This window comes from Streptopelia decaocto (genome assembly GCF_964273445.1).
Source record: "Streptopelia decaocto genome assembly, chromosome: 2".
In the NCBI taxonomy this organism is placed as follows: domain Eukaryota; kingdom Metazoa; phylum Chordata; class Aves; order Columbiformes; family Columbidae; genus Streptopelia; species Streptopelia decaocto.
The window spans coordinates 85,983,151-86,005,421 of NC_138655.1; the positions used below are offsets into that span (position 1 = coordinate 85,983,151).

Below are 22,271 nucleotides of genomic sequence, written 5' to 3' on the forward strand. Positions count from 1 at the left end.
AACAAACGAAAACAAAGTAAAAAAAGTGGAGACAAACCAAAGATGAGTCAGGAGAGGCTTGCCCTTCTCTCTGCAATATCACTTCCCACAATGAGATTCATTTCATTACCTTCTAAAATTAAAGTTATTCAGGATACCTATGAAACAGGCCCTCATATTTAAAATACTTCATACATGTAAGGTTAACTTTGCATCACTGCATACTGCAAGATCATCTTAAGAACTTTTAGTATTTAAAAGTTTGCTTCTTGTCATGTCTTATTTCTTCTGATGCATATGATGTTCTCTTTTACCATTTAAAGCACCCTGGAGAACTAGTATTTTACCATTTCCTCATTTCTAAAACAACTGTGTTGGCTTTTCAGTCCTCTTGACAGTAAGATTCATAAAGCACTGGAATTCTTGTAAATCAAGTCAGGTGGAAAACATTTGAAGCAAAGGCAGCAGTATCTAATGTGTAAGTTTCAGCAATATTAATCCCCCAGTCTATATCAAGAACACTTTTAGAAGTTTCTAAATTGAAAGGTTTTAATGGGGGGTATAGTTGATCATCTCAGGGCACTCTTACACTTTCTTAGGAAGTGTTTGAACAGCAGCTACCTAACATACTCACAATGTTCTCCCTATCTGGATAACATTTATGTTCCTAACCAGGTTGCTTTCTAATTCATAATATTTTTTATCTGCAGGGTACAATAGCAGGAATATTGGACTCTAGGCAATTAACATATTTCAACTTACCTGTCTCTGTTTACTTTCAGGATTTGGTTACTATGTACAGTTCAGAGATGAGTTGCTGGAAACTGCTTGGCTGCATCAGCTACTAGAGACATAAAAAGCAAGTCAGGAAAAACAAAACTCTAGACTCCATAGCTGAGCAGCTTGAAGAGTGTCTGCGGTGGAGAACTATGACAATACAACAAGTCCTGTTACTTCTGCTGCTCTGGATGTGGCTATCACATCCCTGCCATACAGAAATGCTGTTCAGAAGGACTCCTGATCTCAGACCCAAAAGCTTTGGGGGACGTGCATCAGGGAGTGATGGAAAAGCAATTCACCGCCAGAAGCGAGGCTGGATGTGGAACCAGTTTTTCCTTTTAGAAGAATACACGGGATCTGATTATCAGTATGTAGGCAAGGTAGGTATTTCATTAAGATTTCTGAATAATTGTCAAGTTTACTTATATTTCTACAGAGTTCTATTTCCCTTGTTAAATTCTAATGTGTAAGAAGCATCTTTCCAGGCAATATGTATATTGTCTGTCTGCTAAAATCACTAAATATTGCTAGTTAGATCTTCAGAAATATTTGAAAGAAACAAATGAAGAAACATTTGACAAATTTGTTTGCTTTAGAGTATTGTTCCTAAATCATAGAATCACAGAATCGTTAAGGTTGGAAAAGACCTTTAAGATCATAAAGTCCAACCATTAACCTAGCACTGCCAACTCTACCATCAAATCATGACCCTAACAGCCATGTCTACATGTCTTTTAAACACTTCCAGGGATGGTGACTCCACCACTTCCCAGGGCAGCCTGTTCCAGTGCCTGACAACCCTCCCTGTGGAGAAGTTTTTCCTGTTATGCAACCTAAATGTCCCCAGGTTAAACATGAGGTTGTCTCCACTCATCCTATCACTTCTTAACGTGGGAAAATATACCAACACCCTTGATGCTACAACCTCCTTTCATGTAGTTGTAGAGGGCAATAAGGTCTCTCCTCAGCCTCCTTTTCTCCAGGATGTTGTTGGCCTTTTTGGCTACGTGGGCGCACTGCTGGCTCATGTTCAGCCAGCTGTCAAACAACACCCTCAGGTCCTTTTCCACCAGGCAGTTTTCCAGCCACTCTTCCCTGAGCCTGTGGTGTTGCCTGGGGTTGTTGTGACCCAGGTGCAGGACCCAACATTTGGCCCTCTTGAACCTCATACAGTTGGCCCCAGCCAGTTCAGATCCATCTGTAGAGCCTTCCTACCTTCAAAGAGATCAAAGAATTAATGATAATTTTCTTGAAGTGGAAGTTACTGTCAGCAGTAATAGGTACCAGTTAGTACCAATGGTTTATAAACACAGGAATTTAATTTTCTATAATCCAGATTTTCATTTTTACATGGTTTTGAACTTGTGAAATACTACAGAGAAATACTGGCTTGTTGAAAATCTCAGACTTAAAGAATAGCTGAGGTTGTAAGGTACTTCTGAAGATCATCTAGTCCAACCTCTCAGCTTAAAGCAAGGTCAGCTAGAGCTTGCTCAGGACCATTTTCAGTCAGATTTTTAATATCTCCAAAGGTGGAGGCTCTACAATCTCTCTGAGCAAACCTATTCAACTGCTTGGCCACCTGGTCACTAAATACTTCCTCTATTTAAAGGGAATCTCCTGTCTTTCAGTTTGTAACTATTGCCTCTAGTTGTGTCACTGGGCACCACTGAAAAAGAGACTGGGTCTGTCTCCCTCAGTCCTCCCCATCAGGTATTTATATACATTAATAAGGTCCCTGTTGAGCCTTCTCCAGGCTGAGTAGTCCCAGTTTCCTCAGTCTATCCTAATATAAAAAGTGCTCCAATCCCTTGATCATCTTAGTGCCCTTTAGCTGGACTCTCCAGTAGCTCCATCTCTCTCTACTGGGAACCCCAGAACTGGACACAATACTCACCAGGGCAGAGCAGAGGAGAAGAATCATCTTTCTTGATATAATGGTGATGCTTTTCCTAGTGGATCCCAGGGTGCTGTTGACCTTCTTTGCTGCAAAGGTATGTTGCTTGTTCATGGCTAGCTTGATGTCCGCAAGGCCTCTTTCTGCGAAACTGCTTTCCAGACAGTTGGTTCCCAACATGTACTGATTCATGGGATTATTATTTTAGTAAACATTTCTTGAAAGGATTAAGAACATTGAGGGGCAACTTGAGAAAGTGAATGACTACCTTTTCTGCACTTTTTGGTGCTTTGAATCTGTAATTTTGGCGCTAGCATTGGAATGATACAGATTTTTCCAAAGCATGCTGAGAGCCTTCTAAATAATACTTATATTTATTTCATAAACTTCTAATGTGTAAAGTCATGCCTCTCAAGTCTTCCAAAGTATCTAGGTCAGTTCCTCAGTCCAAGCCAGACTGATGGCTTATAAAAATTGACCTTTCACACAAAATAAGAAGTGTCTCTGTATCAAAGCACGATGCTAATGTGTCTGGAAGTGTATTTCTCTCAGAAGCCCCAGGAAATAAAGAATTTTGTAGGGGACCCTGAATTTCAAATTATTTAGGCTCCTTCAAAAACCTGCTGATCACTTATTTTATTGTATTATTTTTGAATATTTATGGTCCCAAATAACCAAGTGTGAGTGGTGTTAATAAATGTTTTCCAGTCATGATGAGTGAAGGAAGACTCTTTAGAGGGAAAAGGGTTAACATTTTTATAGGTTAATTCATCTACATTAGACAAAGGGAGAAAGATGTTGATAAACACAGAACTACCTTGATTGAGGGAAAATAAGTGTTTGCAAATGGGAAGTGACAAGTGAAGATAAGTAAAGGGCAAATAAAGATTGCAGAACTGAGAAGAAACTTGGGGAGCCTTTAAGACTGCCTTTTTTTTTTTGTCATGGTTTGAGCAAAAAAGTTGCTAATTTGAACAAGCAAATTTAAAATTGACCTGGGTCTATAAAGTTGCCTTATAGTAATTTTCTGAAAAGTTTGGGAAAAGTGTAGGAAACTTCTGAAAAATGAAGAATATCATAGTGTTGTATTTCTACAGGGAAAGTTTTACACAAAAGAAGCAAAAGGAAACCTATTATATGTCGACCTAAAATTTATTGTTACTCTAATTAACGTTTTAACAGTCAGTCCATATTCTTGAATTATTACAGAAAGAAAAAATAATTATTAAATCTGTAGTACTTAAACTTCATAGTAGCTATCTCTTTTTCCTGGTTTTGCACTCACCTTTACAAAGATCATCTGGGTTTTACAGTCAAAATATTTTTGGATGTTTCCTTTTATCTGATTTTATCCAAAGCCAAAATGATTTGGATAGGTGGGTAATATAAAATGCCACCTTCCTGCTAATTCATCTGCATTATGTTTGAAGATGGTGTTTGAAAATCACATAAGATAGTAAGAAAATGAGTTAGAACTCAATGAGTTGTGGTCAATGACCAAGAGAAAATGTTTGTCTTGGAGTGGTTTCAGTCAAAAAGAAATACTAAGTGCAATTTTTAAAACTGAAAGTAATAGTTAGATGACAAACAGGTCTACTGACCAGGGTCAGTAGAATTTCCAAAACTACCAAAACTTCCAAAACTCAAAAAGATTCAACTGGATTTGTGATTTACAGCTGTTTGTTTTCTAAGCTCATGATTGGTATATCTTATCTTGTTTCTTATTCTGCATCTATATATCTGTCAAAGGAGCTTGAGAACTGTTGAATATCACATTACTCTTGAAATCAGTGTCTAAAATTTGCAATGCAATTTAGGCATTCATTTATTCACTGTTTAAGTCATGTTGGGAAGGTTCTACTAGAATAATATGATGGAAATATGATTCAATAAATGAATGAGATACTTAGTGTGGAGATGAGAAACAATACATTCAGATGAAGACAGAGACACACAGACATAAAGTTCTTGTTAGCAATGACAGCAGATCTAGGCAGAACTGAGCGGAACTGAGCTGAGCTGACTTTTATTAACAGTTCTCAATTTATAGGTTTACAGATACAGGCCTGGACCAAGAGGTTGGATGGGATGTTTTTCCAAAAAATGTTATTCCAAACACACTACACTCATGTTGTGACTGTTTTCAGTCACATTCCCATGCATATCTTCTTGGTGGTGTTCGAACCACTCTTTCACATGCCCAGGCCCAACATTCACACATCATACATACAGGGGCACTTTTCTGGTCCAAGATATCATTCTCACTGGCCTGGGCTATCACTCCTTACACTCATTAAAAAACATACTTCTGTATAACCTGTCCAAGGCCCTTTTGCTGGAACCACACATCCTGCCATACCCACTCTTCATCCAGTAACAACAGAAGAGTTCCTTGTTTAAGTCAGCTGTGGTTGTGAAATGGTGGGGGAGCACATATTGCCTGATTATGGACATTAACAGATTGCTTTGGGTCAGTATTTATTGTTATTATAAGAAAGGGATGGCCATCCTTCATGTAATACACAGCATCCTGAGAGTAGAAATCAAAACTATATATGTGAATCTTGAATATGCAGAACCTCAAATAATAATTACAATGGTGATTTCTAGTAAAGGTTGAAGTCATAAAAGAGCAGTGTAGGAAACCAGACCTGTATATGTATTACACAATTTATCTTCGAGCTATCTTTGCAAAAATAGTCTAGAAGACAGTAGTTCTGAAAAAAGATACATTTCCCAGTTTCACAGAAGCAATGCAGGGATCTTCGAAAAGAAGCTTAAACATAATATTAGAAAAGCCATTTTATTCATATTTGGGGTTAGAGTTATAGTTAATACTTTATGTATTTTTCTATGCAGCAAGTCTACGTATGCTCTATTAATCTTCCAAAATATGGAAAGCTGATTCATAATTTTTATTTATTTTTGTTAGCATGTAGTTTCAAAGCCCATTTATTATTTTTCAAATAAGGTGTTGCTATTACAAAGTATTATATATTTTCAAACTTGTTCTGAAAAAACTTCATCTTATTTTGAGTACATCTAGAATAAAACATTTTTCTTTTGTCACCTAAAGGAAGCACTAGTATGTACCAAGAGTGTCTTAATCTATAGTAATTCAAAATTAAATTTATAAATATACTCTTCATCCACATTGAAGTTTATTTTCCTTCCTTATTATTTCACCAAATCTTTCTATTTTGCATTCTTACACATATTTTCTCACTTTGCTTTCCGAAACAGATAGTGACCTTTTCCAGCAATTTTCACCGCAATAGTTTGACTATATAAAGGATCAACTGACATGAAGTTCTCAGTTACACTGTATTGGGTTTTAGTATCTCAAAAGAAAATTTATCATATTTTTACAGAAATTTGTGTATAATTCTGCATGTATCATATTATAACTGTTACCATAGAGGTTTATACGGCAGTGTTCATAATTGCATGATTCCAAGTGCACCCATTATCTTCAGTGGTGTAGGGAGCAAAACACGTTAACCTCACTTAGCTCCTTTCAGTTCAAGAACACAAGCACAGACAGGATTCTGACGAAAGGACTCCAAGTATTAACAAGATGATAGGCATATATGGCTTCAGAACAACAGTTACTGGTTCGTAGCCTATCTTTTCCTTTAAGTAACTATATGTGTCTATAGACACTGCAGATGATATACCACAGAACTGGTACCTGAAGGAGAGTTGCACATCCTTAACTCAGTGAAGCCTGAAAGACAGCTATCCCAAAGGTGGTATTGCTTTTAGACTCCTAAGCAAGAGCAGTGTGTAACAAAAGCGTGAATGGAGCCCAGAATAGTTTACCACCCAGTCATAAGGGTGTAAAGCAGGAAAATCTCAGATGTTGCATGTACTCTAGTTATATGTATATTAATTGGAATTAAATATACTGTTTCAAGTTAGTATTGCTAATATTCCTTCACATTGTTTAGTACTGTTAGTACTGTTTAGTATTACTTCACGGATTTAGAATGAGAATAATGCTGATAATACACTGATGCTTTGGTTGATGTTAAGTAGTAAAAGACTTTTCAGCTTCTTGCACTGTGCCAGGTGCACAAGAAGCTGGGAGGGGGCACAGCCAGGACAGCTGATCCAAACTGGCCAAAGGCATATTTGATACCAAGTGACATCATGCTCACTATATATTAATATTTGGGGGGATGTTGACCAGGGGAACTGCTGCTTGGGGTTGGGCTGATCCTCAGTCACCTCAGTTGGTGAAAATCATATTGTGCATTACTCATTTTCACTAACTGTTGTTGTTGTTATTATTATTATTATTATCATAATCATTATTATTATTATTGTCATTATTGACATTATTGTTTTTTACTTTCCTGTCCTGTTAAACTGTCTTTATCTTAACCCATGAGTTTTACCTTTTTTTCTCAATTTTCTCCCCCATCCCACTAGGGGTGGGGAGTTAGCGAAAAACTGTGTGTGGTGTTTAGATGCCTGCTGGGTTAAACCACAACATCCTGAAAGACCATGGTCTATCAACATAAAAGGATAAAGACTAGATAAGATCAGACATGAATAGAGTTGTCACTGTTGGAGAAGCAGACAGTTTTAAGGAAAGATTAAACAAAATTTCCTGAAAGAAATGAAAGCCAGAAACCATCCTGGACAGGAATTTTGAATTGACCTTTCTGATGCAGCAGCTAACAATACTACTGGTTTTGGAGATGGTAATACAAAAGAGCATGTTGTCTTGATTTCAAAGTGTTCACCATTGAGTGGGACAAAGAAAAGATGCCAATGAAATGTTGATGTTGTAGTGTTAAGATGAAAATTTGCCAAACACTTTTAAAAACCTCTGTATTTTGATTCCTGAAGAGTGTTTCTACCATAGCTCTTTTGTTTATGAATAACTTTCATGCCATGACAGATTAAAGAGTAGGATTTTGAACTGATAGTGCTCATATGCAGGTATAATATTTGGTATGAAGATCTGACTGAGAATAAAATGCCTTCACTTTCAGATGAAGGGAATCAACTCTGTAGCACTGAAGTTCTGTAGAGGATGAATTTTCAGCTATAACAGATTCTTGTGACAGGCATTGATAATGAAGAATGGAAAGGGAAGAGAGACATTCTGCAAACTGAACAAATGAATTATGATCTGCTGTGTCTAGTACTCAGATGCCAAGGTGACAGATAACAGATAACAGCTTCAACAATTGCCACTTGACTTTTTTTGGTGTAACTCTGCTGGGATTCAGCTTAGTAGGGAGTTTATGACTGTGACTGGTTAGATTCATCATTTACACTAAATTGAAGTGTGCAGAGGGTTTATATTTTCTGTTTGCAAAAGGCTAATCCTTTGGAAACCTCAGTGTATGTTGGAGTCTCTGACTTCTTGCTTCATTAAACAGCAGCAGGAGGTACTGGTGGCAAAAAGCTGACCTGGCTGAAGAATAAGTTTTTATTCCCTTAAAGAATTAATTATTTGTTAGCTAGTGCACTGGATGTATCCCTACAAGACATTGGGTTTTTCTGGATGACACAGGACAGAATTATTAATAACAGTTGTTAAGGAATGCAAAGGCTTTGTAGTATCCACCAGCCTTTTAGTGAAGACTGACGAAGCCACAGTTGTCGTGTGCCTGAAACCAAAGCCATATGTTTGTTCAAAGTCTGTGGATTCCCAGCCCCGGACAGATGTCTGTAGACATGAGTTTCTTCAAAGTGTTGTCTGGTAACAAGGGAAGTGGGCTTGGTTCGAGTAGGGCATACTGAGGCATATTCAACCCAACTGCTTAAGGGGATGATCTGCAGAGTCCAAAGAATATTATGATAATATTGGTCAGATGTGCCAGGCACTGTAAATTAAACACCTAAGGGAGCATTCCCAGTTGCCTGTTTGGACTGGCAAATCTTGAAAAGGGTGAAGAAGAACAGGGACCTACATGAAACTCTAGTGCTTTACAGTGAAATAGTGCTGGAATGGATTACTGTCCTTTAAGACTTTTTCTTAGGGGTACAGGCTACATCCAACAGGGCTAAAGGTAGATATTCCAAGGCAGTTTTGCCCTTCTTGAGTTGTTCAGTGTCAGTATTTCTTCTGTTAAGAAGAAATGTTGGATATGCTGAATGCCTCTCTGCTTAAAATCTGTGCATAATGTCCAAGCAGGCAGACTGCTTTGGGATTGTACTTTTTCTCTAAAATGATAAAATTCAATTGGACTGTTCAGTGAAAATGAGCACCATTTCACCCTTTCTTTCCCAGGCTTTCCCTGAGGTGCCCGTCTGTGGCTGAGGGGCTCAGCTGTGCCCTGCGCTGGGGCTGCTGGTGCCGCTGGAACCGGCTGTGTCCGGCACGGGGCAGAACTGGCTGCTCCTCACAGGGGCCAACCTGGCAGCCCCCCATGGCCAACACCTGGTCCCCTGCAGCATTTATGATAACATACTCGGTTTGTGTATAGTAAAACAGATTTTTGTTATTTCCTTTTCCTTGTTTCAATAGATCTGAGTATTATATAATCATATATTATGCTCATTCTTAATCTGCTCTGAGTGCTTTGCAGATAACACTTTCAAAATAGTGTGGGTGTTTCTCTTCACGATTTCCTACATCCATCTAATTGCTTTCATGTGTTTAACCCTTATGAAAATACTTTTCCAATCTCCAATTATACAAATATGAGTAGGGATTGTAGCTGAACATTGTTTCCTCTTTTTCTCTCAAGTAACTGGATGCTACATCTAATGTAGTTTTTGCTGCAATAAGGTAGTATGGTAAATGCAAGCCACTGGGACCAAATGAATGGTTTAATGAAAACTCTCTAGTTTTGATATGAGTGAAGATTATTATTTCAACTTCTCCATTTTAACTTTTTTTACATGTTGATACTTGAGTGCAAGCCATTTATCAATATAGTCAATTTTTGTTTTCAAATAAGAATAAAAGCCATAATTTAAAATAGAACCTGGAAATTCAATATGTAATTTAAGATGTCAGAGAGATTTTTATGTGTGAATACTGTTTTGATGAGCACACTTTAAGTTGGAACTAAGGCAGACTTTCTTTTCTGAGAGCAGGAGATGTCTACAACAGTAGAGATGATAGTTGAAATATAATTAATACACAGAATAAGGTTTGGTTCTGATGTGAGTTTGGTAAGAAGTCATACTGAGACTGAGTGGTCAGTATGGTCCTACTAGTGACTGGCATTGGTTTCTTGCCACTGTGTTTCTCAGTCTCTGAGGAAACTATTTTTAAATGTTAACTTTTTTTTCCCCCCTAATAATCCTAATAGCAGTGACCTGCCGTTTTGAATCTATTTTCTAAAAGAGACAATTCTGCTCTGTGCAAGCACAAAGTGCAATAGCATTGATCAGTTGTCAGGAAGATTTAGAAGGAACATAGTCTAAGTTATGGCATCCTTCCAGCAGGTGTAAAATCACCAGTAAGATACATTTTGCTCCCTTCTCAAAGAACAGTTATAGGTCTCTTGGGTGGTTTCTAAACTCAGAGTTTGCATATGATCATGCTTAGCACTTCAAATAGCATCATGCTTCAAAATAGTATAAGAAACAGAGTAGTTAAGTCTGAACTCTCCAGTTCCTTTCAGTTCTATTTCTCTTTCAATTTTAAAATTGTATCTGCTGGTCACAAAAAGATTCCTAAAAGGAAAGAACTGATAAAACTGAAATGATTTATATTCAAAGCCATAGCTCAGGAAAAGTAGAATCTACTTCATCACAGTACATTCATTCACTCAATGAACTAAAAAACATAATAGAAAAGGGAGCTTTAGAAATGTTTGACCTACACCTTCTTTGAAATTATAAATGTATAAATAGCCATTAATTTCAACAGCAATTCAAAGGCTGATGCCTTAGGGTTGTTGTTTTTTTTTTTTTTTTTCTCTCTTGATTTTTTTTTTTTTTTTTTAAATCAGATGCTGATGACCTTTTAAACATCCTACATACACAGATAGCAAGGAAGAGCTGGGGGTAATACTGAGGGAAAATCACTGACTTGCAAGAAAATACCCATGAGGGAGAGAGTTCTAAGAAGTTAAAAGTTTATGTTTACCCTTTTAAAATGTCTTTCTGCTTCAAGCTTTTCTTTATATTTATAAGAGTGTTTTTGTTCTTGATGATAATTAAAAATAAGCTGAACAAAAAGGCTGTAATGGAAAGTTCTTTCAAACCCTCTCTTCTGTTTTGAGGCAGTAAGTAGCTATACAACCAATGTATCTGAAGTCCCTGCCAGACAGAGTAGGATTTGCTTGCAGAAGTAAACAACCATCACTGTCCAACTCACCAGTGTTACTTCCTTAAACTGAATTAATTCTGTTTCCTGAGTCTTTCAACAGCTATTTACTTAAGAGTGTTAAAGGAGGACTGGACGACTGAGGGAAAAAATTGCTTTCTAATATTTTGGTCTATAGCAATTTTAAATGTGCAACTACAGATGAGTTCATACAGTATTTAAGTCTGAGAAGAGAAGCTGTCTTCCAGTTACCTAAAATGCAGGTGGAAGGTACCTTACATGTCTGAACATACCTAACAACTTAGAAAGGCATTAATGAATAGTTAGGTGGCTTAGCATGATAAAAGGTATGTCCAAACACACTGTATGCAAGCATCTAGATGGAAAATATGGGCTGAAAGAAGGAACTTCATATTCTGAGTTACTCATGGTAATGTACTTTTGAAAACTATGTAGTTGCAAAGATGTCTACACTGTAAGATTCACATGGGTGGGTGTGCAAAACTATTATGGGAAAAAATTCTGAATACCTCTAAGAATGTTTAAAAATTAAAGAAAATCTCAGTGCTCAATTACAGTTCTTTTCAACTATTCTGTTCCCCTTTTCCTAGTTGTAAAAAAGCCTTGCTCCTTCATTTCCTACATCTATGTTCTTCAGACCAGTTATGGTACCTGGATTTAACATTATTGTTTTACATGCAGTGCAGACCCACATCAAATTAACTTTTACTGGGTTATTATTATATTGGGGAAAAGCGTAGATGCTCTCTCTGCTTCTGACCTTTTACTTTATTCCTTCAAGCTAGCCTTTTCTTTCAACTTGCCTACATATATCTCAAAGCAGTGATGGGAAGACATGAACATATTAAGTTTCTTATTTATGTAATGTTTGAGGTAATCATACTGTCCTTCATTGCCAATATTTTAGTGACTTCTGATTTATTTTGTTGCCCAAAGAATGGTTGTCATTTCTTAATAATTCTCAAACAAATGACATTTATTAAGACAATGAAGTTGGCAATAGAGAGTTTATGTGCTGACTTGAAATGGTTTAGGTTGAAACTGCAGTGGCAAAGAAAAACAAAAACAAAAACAAATCTACTTTGTAGGAGAACTTAGAAGATTGCCATTCTGAGTATTTTGTAAAGTGGCTGCATGATATAGTAAAGATGACCATGCAGAATACTTTGTCCCTTCCTCATCCAAAAATACCTCAGTAAATAAGCAACCTCTCTTTCACCCCATTTAGTTTAGAAACCAGTTTACATTACCAAAATGCTTTTCTTCCTTAGAAGTTTTAATATGTTTTTAATGATATATAATTTAGAAGTACATATGCTACAATATAGTGATTAGGAGAATAAATTCTGCTTCATATGCAGAGACATGAAGTAGTAATAAAGATTTTTTTCTTTCTATATTAAGAACACCTATTCCAATGAGTACTTTTGCATATCCTTTTTTGAGGTATGGCATTTGATGTAAAACATGCATAAATTAAGATTTCTGAGTCTCCATGTATATGACTGCTAATTCCAATACAAATGTGATCTCTAGGAAGTAGAAATATTTAAGAAATACTATTTTGGAGTGAATATAGTAATTAACATATATTACTACCTATGCTATCATGGTTATAAATTATCTAGCTTAGTACTAAATGATAAAAAATATATTGATATTTTAAATTTTAATAGTGGGAAAAAAATACTAATGCAATTGTATAAGAGGTGAAGTAAACAGGGAGGAAAAAAAAAAGCACAGTTCTATATAAATTTTGTTTGAAAGAGCACACATTTAAAGAAATATCATGAAACAATCCATTTTCTGTAAGGAAACAGAAAAGATAGACAGGGTAATGCAATGGCAGTGTTCCAAGCCATGTTACTAAAATTTAGGAAAAAAATTAATGAAGTGGAGGTACTTGTGAAATGCTAAATTAATGTGACAAATAGAATATATGAGCTCCAGGAGAGGCTACATGAGTATAGACAAATAGCAGATAGATACATCTATGAGGTGACAGACACAGGAAAGATACAGGACTTTTATAAATTGATACTAATTTTTTTATTTGCGAAATTTCACAGAACCCTCCACTCCTTTTGTTCTTTAAAAATATTTGTCACTTGTAAGAATTACCATGCAGGAATATGACCACATTTTTACAGAGTGATGCTACTGAGGATGCCAGCTCTACAGAGTTTTCCTCAGAGGACTTAGAAATACATTTAGCAATCAGCAGGATGTCTTAGGTCATCCAAAAAGCATAATGATTCTGCTATATAAATAATACAGTTGGAAGATAAGGAAGCTGGTAGCTTAATTATCTCTTTAGCTAGGTCAGGTTATGTGACAGACCATTCTCTATGTGTCAGGAGTGGCATATTTTCTAGTAAAAGCCAAATAAAATAAATGGTAAAGCTAGAGGAGTAAGGAATGGTGTGACACTGAAAAGAGTTGCATGAGATTAATCAAGGCTTCTCATTTAAGAATAATGGTACAGATTTCAGAAATATTGATGTATTTGCTAGGAAGCAGTAACGATGTGCTACAGAAAACAAAGTCATTGAAGGAGAAAGGAAATATTTCAAGCTCTGTGTAAGTCTGTGTACCATAAAAGAGAATTAGGAACTTTTGTAGGAATAGTGTGGAATTATTTTTACTACCAAAAAAAAAAAAAAATATTAGGAGCTAATAGTGCACAAGGCAAGAACTGAAGCTTCATGAAACTGAACGTATTCCTGGAAAAAGAGAATGTAAAATCTCTCTGTGAATCTATAGACAAAACAAAAAGAACAGAGGCTTTTGATATAGATGATAAAGCAGTAATTTATGCCAAACCAAGGAGATTAAGAATAAATAAATAAACCCACAGACAACAACAACAACAGAAAATGCCAACCAGCAGCATAACCAATATAGTATAATATTTTATTGGAAATCAGGAAAAGGGAGATTAGGCAAAGAGTGCTTCTGATGTCTTACAAATGCCAGCAAATGTCATAGAAGCTTTATGGAAGTATTGACTGACCCTGCCAATTGCTTACTAGAGTTCACTTAAGTTAGATACAATTTTCCATCAGTGATGCAGTACTCAGAACACAGTTTTGAAAACACCAATTAACATTGCAAGGGCAAGTAATTACTATGGAGTACAGTTTTTAATTTGAAGCACAGAAGATCAAGACAGCCTTTCTGTCTCCATTAAAAGTAGCTGAGGAATACGGTTCACTATTCTGATGATGCTGTCTTGTATGTATATACATATAACACGCAATACTCTATATGACCTGTGCCAAGATTTATGTCCAAATCTGCTTATTTTGTTATCTTGCAGTCTGATAGAGGAGTAAAATATGCTGCTTTGGTAGGCAAAATTTTAATTTACATTTTAATTATAGCTACCTATCCAGTCTTAAAACAAACATGACAGAATTCAGTTAAATTCCTCTGTATATTTGTAATTCCCTGTGCAACTGAGGTGTCCACAAGAGGTCTGCAAAGCATCATTGTGGACAAATCCCCCAAACCCTCTCCAGGAACTTAACATGCTGGGACGCCTCACTAAAGTGCCTGTATACTAATGCACATGTTTTTGGGAATAAACACAATGAGTTAGATGTCTGCATGCAGTTGCAGGGCTGTGACCTTGTTGGAATTACAGAGGTGTAGTGAAGTGACTCCCATGTTCGGAGTTTTGCAATGGAGAGGTACAGCATCTTTAGGAAGGACAGGAAGGGAAGATGAAAGGGAATTGCCCTAAATGTGAGACATCAACTAGAGTGCATGGGGCTCTGCTTGGGCATGGAAGAGGAGCCAATGGAGAGTTTATGGGTTAAAATTTAAAGAAAGGACAGGCAAAGGTGACATTATAATAGGTGTCTGCTATAGACCACCTGACCAGGAAGAACAAGTGGATGACACCCTACAGAGACAGATAGGAACAACCTCATGTTCACATGCCCTGATCCTCATGGGGAATTTCAAACACTGGAGAAGCTACAGAGCAGAGCATAAGCAACCCAGGAGGTTCCTAGAGTTCATTGGTGATGACTTTTTCCTCCAAGTGACTGAGGAGGAAACAAGGAGAGGTGCTCTACTAGCCCTCATACTCACCAAAAAGGAGGGTTTTTTTGAGGATGCGAAGGTCAAAGATAGCCTTGGATACAATGACCATGAGATGGTGGAGTTCAGGATCCTGAGGAAAGAGAGCAGGGTGAAAAGCAAGCTCACAACCCTGGACTTCAGGAGAGCAGACTTCGATCTTTTCAAAGATCTACTTAGAAGAGTCCTGTGACATAAGGCCCTAGAGGTAAAAGTAGACCACAAAAGCTGGTTAATACTCAAGGATCACCTCCACACCTCAAGAAAGTTCCATCCCAATAAATAAGAACTCAAGCAACAATGCCAGGAAGCCTGTGTGGATGAAGAAGGAGCTCCTGGCCAAACTCAAAACAGAAAAGAAGTGTACAAAGATTCAAAGCAAGAACAGGTAACCTCAGAGGAATATAGAAATATTGTCTAAACATCCAGAGATGAAGTTAAGAAATCTAAAGCCTCAGTGGAATTTGATCAAGCAAGAGAGAGAAGAAGGACCTCAAGAACTACAGATGAGTCAGCTTCATCTCCCTGGGAAGGTGATGGAGCAGTTAATCCTGGAATCCATTTCCAGGCACATTAAGGACAGGAAAATTATCAAGAGTGGTCAGCATGGCTTCACCAAGGGGAAGTCATACTTGTCCAACTTGATAACCTTCTGTGATGAAGTGGGAGTGGAAGATGAAGAGAGTGCAGTGGATATGTTCTATGTAGACTTCATTAAGTCCTTTGACACTGTCTTCCATAAGCCCCTCATAGACAATTGTTGATATACAGGCTAGATGAGCTGTGAGGTGGACTGAAAATCATCTTAAAGTCCAGGTCCAGACAGTGCTGATCAGCAATGCAAAATCTAGCTCGAGGCCAGTAACTAGTAGTATATCACCATGGATTGATATCAGCTACAATCTTGTTTAACATCTTCCTTAATGATCTGGATGATGTGGCTGAGTGTACCCTTAGCAAGTTTGTAGATGACATGAAATTGGAAGGAGTGGCTGGGTTGTGCTGCCATTCAGAGGGATCTCAGCAGTCTGGAGTAATGGTCCAACAGGAATTTCATGAAGTTCAACAAGGTGAAGTGCGAAGTCATGCATCTGGGGTGGAACAACCCCAGGCACCAGTATCTACTGGGACCTGACCAGCTGGAAAGCAGCTTGGCAGAAAAGGACCTGGTGGTTCTGCTGGGCATCAGGTTGAACATAAGCCAGCAATGTGCCCTTGCCACAAAGAAGGCTAATGGATACATTAGGCAAAGTTTTGCCAGCAGGTCAAGGGAGGGGTGCCCAGAACTGGACATAGAACGCCAGGCGTGGCCTCACCAGTGTTGAAGAGAAGGGAAGGAACTACAAGAGAGACATGGACACACTGGAGAGAGTCCAGTAAAAGACCATAAAGATGATTAAGGGACTGGAGAACCTCACATGTGTGGAAAGGCTGAGAGAGCTGGAATTCTTTACCCTAGGGTAGAGAAGGCTCAGGGGGGATCTTACATATAGGAATACATGAAAGGGAGGTTGCAAAGAGGACAGAGCTAGACTCTTTTCATTGCTGGTCAGTGAGAGGGCCAGAGGCAATGGGCACAAACTGAAACACAGGAGGTTCTTCTGAACATCAGGAAACACTTTTATCTTGGTGAGGGTGACTGAGCACTGGCACAGGTTGTGCAGAGAGGTCATGGAGTCTCCATCCTTGGAGATATTCAAAAGCTGTATACACACAGTCCTGGACAACTGGCTGTGGTTGGTCTTGTTTGAGTAGGGTAGGTTGGACAATATGACTTCCAGAAGTCTCTAACAACCTAAAGCAGTCTGTACTGCACTTGTATATCATGATTTAAATTATAATTTCTTTTCTTAGTAATTGCTATATAGAAAGGATTTTTCTTGAGAATACTGTTCTCCAGAATAAAGAATTTCATAATTTAGTAAAATGAGAGACAAATTTGATGGGCAAATAAAACTGTCAGTTGCATTTAAGGGTTTATATATATTCCTCCTCTCTTCTCTCACAGATCTACCTTTAATACCATGACTACCCCAGTAGAGTTATAAGATATCAATATATTCCCCTGGACTATGCATTTATTACATGAACAGCCCCACTGATCTCACTGGGATGTAAAATTAAGCCAGGACTGATCCAAGACAACTTCATACTTCATTATTTGAAATATTATAATATTAGATATAGCATCAGTTGAAGTTTATCAGTAGTTTACTGAGACATATGAAAAACTCTCCCTCTTTCCCTCTCTTCCCTTCCTCAGGATTAAATTTAACAATAATACTATGTTATCATGGCTATCACTATTTTGGAGATTATTAAAATAAGCCCTTAATATTTTTTATTCCTTAATTCTGATACATACCCTCCATCTTAGGTGACATCTTCCACTTTCTGTGTTGACATTGTCACTCTGTTCTCTGTGACATATTTGATTTTTCCTATAAGTATATTTCTTCCGAAGACACATGTACTTTAGAATATTCATGTGGAGAAAATGCACACCTAATAAAGGTAAAAAGTCTTCACAGATCTTACCAATTTATATGTTACAGTGATTTCATATGGAAACAAAGACAATCTTGTTTAACATGTTTTTAAATGGTCTCCAGTAGCAGGCAAAATTAACTAAGCATCACTATTCTCAAATGCTGTCTGCATTCGTTTAAAAAAAAAATGTGATGCTTTTTTATGCATAGTGAAATTGTACATTAGGATATATAAAAGCTAATGTTGCTTTAATGGTTGTTTTGTTAATAACTACACTACTTTAAGAAAATATATATAAGGTATAATAAAAAATTTTGTTAACAGAAAAACAAACAAAAAATAACTTAAAATTGCTTGATAATTATCTCTTTGTTGTCAGTAATGCAGAGAGAATATGGATCAGTGGTGACATTTCCTTTAAAAAAAACCAAAACTAAACAGAGAAACCCAAAGCTTTCAAATCATAAAAGCTGTTCTGAATTAAGTAAATGAAATGTATGTGTTGTCTCATCATATTAGACTTCCTAGTTCATTTCTTGGTGGAATAGCGAGATTGTTCTGGAAACTACTTAATTGTTCAGAAGCAGCCAAACAACATAAAAATTTTTTTTAAAATACATATTAAAAAAAAAAGCCTGAGGAAAATCTTATCAGACATATTTCCATACTGAGACCACAGGTTAGTGTAGAGAGACTACTCATGGAAGTAGGAATATAGGCTTGTGACACATCATGCTGAGTAGGACTAGGATCAAAGAACATTTCTTTGTTTAGTCATTTTTTTTTTATTGTTTAATCCACAGGATTTTTTTTTTCCATTTAATTCAATAATTCCCTTGCATCTGCATACATCCAGTTGTCTACAGCGAAACTATCTGAATGTAAGGACACTTCAGTTTCAGTGACAATTCTCTACCTTCTGTCTTCACCTGATGTAGGGATTATATTTATTACACTAAAATTGGAAGAGAACATGCATATTGGCTCATGCAAGAACTCTGTAGTGTATGAAATTCAAATAGTCTCTAGTTCATGTTAGCTCAATGCTTGCTTGTCTTCTGGAATGGAAGCTACAACAGTCGAATGAAGCCAAAACTTCTTGTTCTAGCCCTCTGAACATCAGCTAAAGACCTTGACTTGAGAAGAGAGTTTGATTATTGTCACACTGAGGCAGAGCATCTATACAAGACTGTATGCTCCTCATAGAATGTGTCATAAAAAAAGAAACTGCCTTTCTCAGCTGAAATCTTAGAAGACTTTGTTGGTGACAGAACCATTGACCTTCTCCAGATTGTGAATCCTTTTAGAATAAGCTACAATAATGGGCAAAAGATGCAAGTCTAGTGATAAAAAAATGTGTAAAGAAACCCTAAAATTATTATTGTTTTTAATTTATCTCTTACCATTTTAAAACTTTGGTAGAAACAAATGAAAATCTTGAACACAAAGGAACTACTGTAATCTTTCTCAACAGAAATGCTAACAAATATTTTTATCTTTCCTTTGGATAATGAATCAAGTTAAAGTAAACTAATATAATCTGAAAATTCACTACAGACTGTAGTTTTAATTTCTGTTTGTTGTTTCTTCTCAGCAAGCAAAAAAATTTCAGAGCTCTCCCCATCTTGCACTACTTCTTATGCTTCCATTTTAGTTTTACTCTTCCTTTTTCTTTCCTTGTCTCAAAAAAACTTCCTTTTGAAATGTGCCTTTTTCCTTTCCACCTGTGTCCTCTTTTGAATAACACACAATAGCACAGGACTGGCAAACTGACAATATAACTGAGTAAGAAAATTAAATATGTGGCATGTCTCACTAAAACTTAGTGCAAATTCTGGAGAGGGTTGCTTTAAATGTTACCTTAAGAATAAGTTTAAATAAGTGAATCTCTTTGTTGAGTAAAATCTGGCTCAAAGTCATGACAGATAAATCTGGCAACTAAGAGAATATTGCACAAGACATGAGCTACTGAAGGCCTTAAAATCTCTTAAAGTGCAGCTAAGGTTAAACAACTGCATCATTTTATAGTTCAGTTCATGATGCTTAAAATAAATATCTCCATTGTGGGAAGTCTCTATCGATTATTCCCCGCTGATTCCAGATCAAATCTGCCAACTGTTGTTATTATGTTTAGACTATCATTATTATTCTACAAAGTATGTAATGAATGTGCTAATATTGGACTGAAACAATTGCTAATATGTACTGCAGAAAACCTAGAATGAATTCTGAATGCTTCCACAGATGTATTTTGGCATCACATGGTTAATATGATTACTTAGAAAAGAGTTAATAGGTTAGAATTTGCCCTGAAATTTGTCATCACAATTAGGAGAATTTCAGGGTTTATTTGAATAAAATCTAAAAGATGAAGTAATTCAGGAGCGTACTGCGGTCTCATTGTTATGTGATACTTGGATTAAGTCAAAATATTGAAAAATGTATTGCAGAAGAAAATAAAAAAAAACTCACACATTTTCTACATTATATAAATAAAAATATCTTTTATAAAGTAAGACAGTAAAAATGTGTTCAGTAAGGTAATATTGAAATAGTCTGTCATTTGGTAAAGACTGCAAAAAACTGTAAATTTTATAGGTAAGTCACCTATATATTATAGCATATAAAATTAAGATAAAATAACAATTTGAACTATAACAATGCCTACAGTAAAATTTGAAACTAAATACTGGTTTATTAATACAGTCATATTCTGGTCCTTATTTATCTGAATACCAATAATTGAAAATTCATAGATGGACTTGCAAAACTGAAACTTAGATAAAAACAGGTGTTAAAAATCTTAAAGTCTTTATCTGGCATTGTCATAAATAATTTCAAATTCCAGAAGTAGTTTGTATGATAGAATGGGTATGACCAATCTAAAAGACTCTCTTTTTCACAGTAGCATCTTCTGCCTTTTTTAATGAAAATAGGATTAACACTTTGTATACTGTTAGAAAAAAAATCCACAGCCTTAATAGTCAATTAGAAGATTCAGACTTGGGTGGAATTCATGGGGCGAAGGAGAAAGAAAACCCACACTTCTGTAATTGACAGGTTTGATTTGAATCATTGGAAGTCAATTAACATAGAATACCCACGTTGTAATTTTCAAGTAATTTTTAAAGCAGAATTATTATGTTGTACTTCTGAGGTCTTCTGAAAGAACTTTTACAAAGTTATTTTACAGATCTAATAAGATATTGTGCTGAATTTGATCATGGTGTTTTTTTCATTAGTTCGTTTTATTTATGGTTGCATTTATCTTGAAGACCAAGGTATTTTATTTTATTTAACTCTGGTTTTATTGTAAAAAAAAAAAAAAAAAATCTACCTTCTAAAACCATTTTCCCTCTGTCTTAGATTGATGATTCAGTTTCCTTTTTAAGTATTCACATAACTCTCTATTTTGTTACCTTCTCAAAATATTTATCTTCTACTAAGCAATATGTTCCTTTTTCATTCATATGAAATCCTTTTCAATTTAAAAGTTTGTTCAACCAGTTTAGATTGATAACCAAATATGCAAAATTGTCTTTCACATTAACTGCAATTACTGTTTAATGAAACAAGACTATAAAAAATAAGACCATCAGATATTCTGATTTTCTATACAGTGAAAAAAAATTATATATAAAGTATGCCTACCACTGTCAGTTGAAAAGGGAAGGATTTCTGTTGAAGAATAGCAGAAATTCACTGAAACAAGAGTTTGCAAAATATCAGTGTCAGATATAAAAACAAAACCACATCTTTACAGCTGATCATTTTGTGCAATGAAATTGCTAAATGAAACAGATGTCTCTCCATTTCTCAGTTTGGCTGAGATGAATCACAGATGCCCATTAGACAAAATAACTATGGGAACCACTTTATACTAAAAGTAGCAAAGGAACATTTAGCAGGACTTTTTTAATACTAGAGTAAAATGACAAAACTTTGCAGTGCTGATTGACACACCGCTCATGCATTTCAGAAATGGGTAAAGATTCAGTGTTCAAAGCTGTCAAGCACATAGTGATCTGTAGCCATCTTGATTCCTCTAATAACATCTTGATTGAATTAAGAACTAGGAAGATGAAATGAGAGGTATTATCTTTCCTTGCTCATATGTAATGCACATTTTCAGTCCTTTAATTATGCCTAGATGCCGTGTTCATTATGTCTATAGCTTTGTGTTTTCTAGTCTCCCAGGAGGACCTTCTGAAATGTGGTTCTGAATTTGAAGTTCTTCTACAGTAACTGTGGACTATTATGTATATACATAAAATTTAAATTGGATTAGTAGTCCAAAGTGAAAAGATTAATGTTTTTAGACAATGCAAAGTGTTATAATGTAAAGTGTTCTAAACTATGCAGGTTGGTATTTCTTATAATTATGTTACTCTGAAGAGCAACTATCAGCTCCCTAAAGCCTTTGTGTGAACGTCTCAAAATCTTATATTCAGCTCCTTTTCCAGTCTTTTGGCTAATATAGGTGGGAAAAAATGTATAAAGTTTGAATTTTGCAGAGGTAAGAGGATAATGATTTTGTGAGTGGTGTAAAAAGAATCAGCTTAGTAGGAATTTTTTACATACAGTTAGCTACAGAAATAGCAATGGAAAAACATCAGCATTGGCGGTACCTTACATATTAGACAAATTACTATATTAAAATCCTTGACATTCTGATTTAGATCTAAATATAATTGTTCAAAAGCTTAATATTTTGTAGTGTAGGGATTTTCTTCATTATCTGATTTAGTTCTTTTCATTATACTGTGTTTATGCTTC

At 36.0% G+C, this 22,271-nt stretch overlaps 1 protein-coding gene across 1 annotated transcript in view; it reads left to right on the forward strand.

Annotated features, from left to right (window-relative positions):
- Positions 1 to 908: 908 nt before the first annotated feature.
- The window catches only part of CDH10 (cadherin 10), a gene marked incomplete at both ends in the record, with an annotated part of 59,844 nt that continues 38,481 nt past the window's right edge, over positions 909 to 22,271 (forward strand). The window contains one exon of the mRNA XM_082045559.1: positions 909 to 1,139. Coding sequence (XP_081901685.1) covers positions 909 to 1,139 — 231 coding nt within the window. The remainder of the gene's footprint in view (positions 1,140 to 22,271) is intronic.